At 45.2% G+C, this 6,872-nt stretch overlaps 1 protein-coding gene across 1 annotated transcript in view; it reads right to left on the bottom strand.

Moving 5' to 3' along the window:
* Window positions 1-3,345: 3,345 nt before the first annotated feature.
* slit2 (slit homolog 2 (Drosophila)) overlaps window positions 3,346-6,872 on the bottom strand; it is a 34,177-nt gene continuing 30,650 nt past the window's right edge. Inside the window, exon 32 of the mRNA XM_034540261.1 lies at window positions 3,346-4,900. Coding sequence (XP_034396152.1) covers window positions 4,644-4,900 — 257 coding nt within the window. The 3' untranslated portion in view covers window positions 3,346-4,643. The remainder of the gene's footprint in view (window positions 4,901-6,872) is intronic.

Genomic DNA, 6,872 nt, shown 5'->3' with positions numbered 1-6,872 from the left:
AATAAATCACTCCTTTGTTGATAGGAAATAATTTAAAACATGGTTTTAATGATGGAATAGACAGTCTTTCCTCTGTGGCACACCTCATTACAAAGAAAGGAAAATACTTTTAGTTTGACTTATTTATGACTTTTAACTTTATTTACTATTTATTTATGCGTTTATTTTTGTATCGGCAGGCCTGACTGACTTACTGAATGAAGGGGAAATGGCCTCTGGGCTTCACCAGAGTGGGGCCTTTATTTTGGAAGTCAGCTCTTGGAGGAGACACACAAACCGCCGTCGAAGTCGTACGTGACATCAAAATACTCATTACATTTAGAATTTTGACCAAAACAACGTAGTTGTTGTTGTTCTTTACGACACTGAGTGTAAGCACATGATATCACTTGATACAAACACATTAAAGCATGGGGCTGGCATGTCTTCAGTCCATCCATATTTATATTGTTCCCTATCAAGCTGACTTGTTCATACACAAACATACAGTGTATTTATGAAGAAGAAAAAAATGATTTACAAAAAACAAATCACAGTAAAATGATCTGAAAGAAGAAGAAGTGCTTTTATGATTTTCATCTCTTGGTACACTAACCAGCTGCGAGTCAGTCTGTGCGGGATGAACTGGAATAAACTGGTGTGTTGAGCACAATGAAGGAACAATGAAGTCCCCCAATGAGTTCACTGTGTTTCTAACAGTATCAGGACAACGATGAAGGTTCTGGCACACGGAGGAATAAACTGTATCACGCTTAAGGCAACAGCAGTTAATAGGGGGGTGGGGGTGGGGTGGGGGGGGGTCATTGTTGGTTTTGTTTGCAACCAGGGCGACTAAACTGGTTTTACACTTCTGTACGTTTCTGACTTGGACCTCTTTGTGCAAAAAAAAAAAAGAAAAGCAAAAGGCGAATAAAGTGTGAGGTAAATATTGTGTTTAATAAACAAACATCAGTCAGGGAACTGACATTAGTCTGGGGATGGAGAAGAGGGGAATATAAAGCACAATGCACATGTGTTGGGGGGGCGGGGACGTATTTATCTGTTACACAAGGTGCTCCCGTACAGTAGGAGCAGGAAGTTCTATATAACATACAGATCAGGATCCAAGTCTACGGTACAAAAACTTAGCAGCAACATGTTAACATCGGAGACCGGGGGAGGGGAGGGGAGGGGGGGAGCTAACAAAGTAGTTTCATTTAGAAAAAGTCACAGTATTCTTTAAGCATAAATTTGTTAAAAAGGTAAAAACAGTTTCTAAGCATCCTCTAGGGTCAATGCTACTCACGAGATTGTGTGTGTGAAATACATAGGTAGGGAAAAAAGTATCTATACATTTATACTCTAATATAAAGACCTTCTGGCAATGGCACAGTACAAACTCTCAGGAAACGCGACAAAAAAATATACAATGTCTTCACGTCACATTTGCAGATTAAAATGTAACTAAGGTCTCTGGCAAGCACAATAGTTTCAGTGATCCAAAAGAAAACTTCTCTTCAAACCAAAATAAAGGACACCATTTTGTTAGTTCAGCTATCTTGACAGATTATGTCTTTTTTTTAATACAAAAATAAGGACAAATATAAATTAATATATATTAAAAGAATCAGATTGATACATAGGGGATCTACTGAATAGGTACAGGTGAGGCCGCTGTCTTCCTGCCGCACGCCAGTAGATGGAGCTGTTAACCTGCATATTCAAATAGAAAAGTTAGCGCTTTGTTTTGAGCAGTGTGTCCTAAAGCCACCCTCTGTGGTGTATATTACATTTGATTGTATTGAGCCCACCATTTTAGCTCAAAAAGCTCTGTCCAACTAGAGGTTGTGACATTGTATCTGACCTCTGTCACCCTGTGGGGTCCAGGGCCTTTGAATCGGTCCACTCCACCGAGTTCTATCTGATATTGGACGAGTGATGTCCCTCGCCATTTGTTCTGACGGAGAGCCGGTTGAGAACAATCCAACCAGAGACCTCAGTCCACGGTGGGGGGCTGACCTTACACCCACCTATCGGCTGCTGGACTCGTCCGTGACCCCATGGAACCACATCAATGATATGTTGACGTCTTTGTACATTTCATTTATTAATTGAATGATTATAGTTTCTAAATAAATCACTCCTTTGTTGATAGGAAATAATTTAAAACATGGTTTTAATGATGGAATAGACAGTCTTTCCTCTGTGGCACACCTCATTACAAAGAAAGGAAAATACTTTTAGTTTGACTTATTTATGACTTTTAACTTTATTTACTATTTATTTATGCGTTTATTTTTGTATCGGCAGGCCTGACTGACTTACTGAATGAAGGGGAAATGGCCTCTGGGCTTCACCAGAGTGGGGCCTTTATTTTGGAAGTCAGCTCTTGGAGGAGACACACAAACCGCCGTCGAAGTCGTACGTGACATCAAAATACTCATTACATTTAGAATTTTGACCAAAACAACGTAGTTGTTGTTGTTCTTTACGACACTGAGTGTAAGCACATGATATCACTTGATACAAACACATTAAAGCATGGGGCTGGCATGTCTTCAGTCCATCCATATTTATATTGTTAACAAATCCCATGAAGAGAAGAGAAATGCGTTGGTCCGTCTCTCAATACTTTCCGACTTCCCTATCAAGCTGACTTGTTCATACACAAACATACAGTGTATTTATGAAGAAGAAAAAAATGATTTACAAAAAACAAATCACAGTAAAATGATCTGAAAGAAGAAGAAGTGCTTTTATGATTTTCATCTCTTGGTACACTAACCAGCTGCGAGTCAGTCTGTGCGGGATGAACTGGAATAAACTGGTGTGTTGAGCACAATGAAGGAACAATGAAGTCCCCCAATGAGTTCACTGTGTTTCTAACAGTATCAGGACAACGATGAAGGTTCTGGCACACGGAGGAATAAACTGTATCACGCTTAAGGCAACAGCAGTTAATAGGGGGGTGGGGGTGGGGTGGGGGGGGGTCATTGTTGGTTTTGTTTGCAACCAGGGCGACTAAACTGGTTTTACACTTCTGTACGTTTCTGACTTGGACCTCTTTGTGCAAAAAAAAAAAAGAAAAGCAAAAGGCGAATAAAGTGTGAGGTAAATATTGTGTTTAATAAACAAACATCAGTCAGGGAACTGACATTAGTCTGGGGATGGAGAAGAGGGGAATATAAAGCACAATGCACATGTGTTGGGGGGGCGGGGACGTATTTATCTGTTACACAAGGTGCTCCCGTACAGTAGGAGCAGGAAGTTCTATATAACATACAGATCAGGATCCAAGTCTACGGTACAAAAACTTAGCAGCAACCTGTTAACATCGGAGACCGGGGGAGGGGAGGGGAGGGGGGGAGCTAACAAAGTAGTTTCATTTAGAAAAAGTCACAGTATTCTTTAAGCATAAATTTGTTAAAAAGGTAAAAACAGTTTCTAAGCATCCTCTAGGGTCAATGCTACTCACGAGATTGTGTGTGTGAAATACATAGGTAGGGAAAAAAGTATCTATACATTTATACTCTAATATAAAGACCTTCTGGCAATGGCACAGTACAAACTCTCAGGAAACGCGACAAAAAAATATACAATGTCTTCACGTCACATTTGCAGATTAAAATGTAACTAAGGTCTCTGGCAAGCACAATAGTTTCAGTGATCCAAAAGAAAACTTCTCTTCAAACCAAAATAAAGGACACCATTTTGTTAGTTCAGCTATCTTGACAGATTATGTCTTTTTTTTAATACAAAAATAAGGACAAATATAAATTAATATATATTAAAAGAATCAGATTGATACATAGGGGATCTACTGAATAGGTACAGGTATTTATGATACAATAAATACTTGTCATTCATGACTGGGGGTGTAGATAAACGGAGAGTACTGTATCTAACCTGGCAGGTATTACGTATAACTCCTCTACGTGTGTGTGTGTGTGTGTGTGTGTGTGTGTGTGTGTGTTTTTCAGTAGCTGTAAGAAGTACCAGGAGTTTGAGCACAGCTGTGTGTGGGATCGTGCACACAGTCTCCGAGGGTTCAGGAGGTCGAGAGTGGTGGCTCCTTGTGTTGTGTGTGGAGGGGGAGGGGAGGGGGGGTATCGCTGCCCGCTGTCTCCCGTGCAGCTCCTCCTAGCGGTGAGTCCGTGGTACTACCAGTTAAGGTTACTCCTAAATACACACAACTCACAGAGGGGAAGCAGGAAGTCTACGTGGGAGGCGGTCGGTCCTCCCGGGGGAAGATAGAGGCGTGGCACGCCGTCGGAGTCGTCACAAGCAACGAAAAAGAAGTAAGGAAAAAGTCCACTCTTGTGTGTGTGTGTGTGTGTTTTTTTTGTCTTTTTCTCCACTTCATAATAAAAAATAAGTCTGTTTTTGTACTTTACAATACAATTCAACATCCCCACCGAGGAAGCATCAATCATCAGTCCAGCACTGACAAAGAAAAGAAACTCTTTTTTAGTTGTTTTTTGTTTAACTTTTGTTTTTTTAAGGGGCTAAAAAAAAAAAGAAGAAAAAAGGGGGGACGGTTGGAGGGAGGGGACCGTGGAAGGTGAAGGAGTTTTCTCAGGGAGGAATCGGGACCTTGGACATCAAGTAAGGCGGGCAAGAAGATACATCTGGAGGGGAGAGAATCTCTTTTTTGATATTTATTTTTATGAGGAACACTTTGTACAGCCACACTTGACCACTTTCTCCACTTCCTGGACAAAAGACGAGCCGTCGGTGCACTGGAAGGTGTATTTCCTGCGTTTGCTGCGGAGGGGGGTGCAGCAGGTGCCCTGTCCGTCTGCTCCCCCCGCGCAGCTGCCCTGGCACTCTAGGCGGGAGACCTTCTCCTGGGTTTGGCACGCCGCGTAGCCTTGCTGCCTCTGGTAGACATCTCGGACCCGTTCCCCTCGGCAGGCCACCTCTGCGGGTGCGAAGAGGGAAAACGCAAAGGTTACGAGTCGACCGCTTGGAAGGCCGCAGGAGGGATGTGAGATGGTGAACACACCTTAACCGTCATTCAAAGTGTCAGTGGAGACGAGGACGTGAACGTGAGTCAGAGGGACCTCATAGATGATGACACGATGCAAAATAAATGTATGTAATAGAAATGTTATAAAGAAGCTAAATACTGGGAAGTGTTGAGGAGAGAAATCTGCTTTTGCCCTCGTTAAACTTCTATGTTCATGATTACGTGGATAACATAAGAAATGGTTTCCTGGGATGTTTCCGTGAGTATGGCTACGGATGCTGGATGAGACCAGCCTGACACAAACAGACTGTATATATCTACAAAGAGTTTTATACTCTCATACAAACTACACCTGACGAGGTCGTCTATCTCGGATGAGAGAATCCAAACTAGGTGAACAACAAGGTGAAGCAATGGTTGGACGTCTTTTAGGTTAAAGAGGAAGCAGGAAGTAAAGACAGAAAGTTCATAGACAGTAAGATGGGATCAGGCTCACCTGAGTAACCCCCCGCGAGGGATTAGGAGGAAGCTCAGGAGAGGCTGAGTTGAAAAAGCAACGGGTTAGAAGCGTTACCGCAGAGACATTGAACACTGTTAGACACACACACACACACACACACTGCTAGTAGACGGCCAAGCAGAAGTTTAGAGGAGAAGAGAAACAAAAGCTTGTAAGGCAATAAGGGTTATTTTTAGAAGAACGTTCCTAACGACGATGACCAAGTGTTTTGGTTTCCTCACCTCTGTCGCACCGCGTCTCCCGTGTACCCGCCGTCACACTCGCAGTACGCCTTGCCCAGACCCGACACTCGGCACTTGCCGTGTTTGCAGCGAGACGGACCGCAGGGGTCGGCGGCGTCCTGGTCCTGCTCGTCGCACAGGACGCCAGCGAAGCCGGGCTGGCAGCGGCAGGAGTAGGAGTAGGAGTTGATTGGGAGGCAGGTGCCGTGGATACACCTGAGGGCGGAGAAAGGGGGAGACGGGGGGAGGTGAAGATGGGGTACAAGTCTGGCGGCCAAACTGTGGTTTTTAACCCTCTTGACCCCAAACATCCGCCGGCGGGATTGAAAGGCATCCTTCAAACCATCGACTAAACGAGCCGAACGCTTTGAAAGCCGTCATTATCGCCTGTGACGGTCAAAAGGAAAGCAGCCAAAACGAAGCCTAAAATGGCGATACTCCATAAAGATAACAGCCACGCGACAACAACTCTGTGAAGCTTTGACTGGACTGCGGGCTGTTCCCACAGAGCAGAGCAGGAGAGGCTGCAAGTAGAGGAACATGTTGGATATGTGGATTTGTGCGCTTTTTTCTATTTTATGATTTATGGCTCTGCACAACATTTTTTTAGAATCTCTACTTGATAGCCATGGCAATGGTTTCCATCGAGGTGCAGGATGCCCCCGACCACCGACACCCAGGCACACAGGACCAACAACCCACTCACTTGTTGCCGTCGCAGGGGTTGTTGACCTGCTGGTCGCACACCGTTCCCGTCCAGCCCGGGTGGCAGGTGCAGGTGAAGCCGCGGTGCCCGGTGGGGTGGCAGTCTCCCTGGACGCAGGCGCCCCTCTGGCAGGGCTGGCAGCCCGCCTCCACCCCGTGGCCCAGCCACTGTGTGGTGGTGCCACGTGCGGCCCCGGAGCCGGGGGCCCCCGCCCCCAGTCCGGCCCCCAGGTCCTGCAGCTTCCCGTTGATGTACAGGTTGCGGAGGCAGCCGTGGAAGCTGGTGCCGTTGCGTCCGCCCGAGCTATGCTGCAGGGACGAGAGGCCCCCTGAGGCCGAGGCCCGCTCTGGCATACCTGGAGGAAGGAAGGATTACGGAGGGGTACGTCAGTGTACATCAGGGGGGCACAAATACTTATTCATATCCTGGCTTTCACACATAAGAGGGTAGATTAGAATACACTGGATTGTCATTCCA

This window comes from Cyclopterus lumpus, chromosome 1 (genome assembly GCF_009769545.1).
Source record: "Cyclopterus lumpus isolate fCycLum1 chromosome 1, fCycLum1.pri, whole genome shotgun sequence".
Classification (NCBI taxonomy): domain Eukaryota; kingdom Metazoa; phylum Chordata; class Actinopteri; order Perciformes; family Cyclopteridae; genus Cyclopterus; species Cyclopterus lumpus.
The sequence above is the reverse complement of the archived record's forward strand: the minus strand, read 5'-3'. Positions and strand labels throughout refer to the sequence as shown.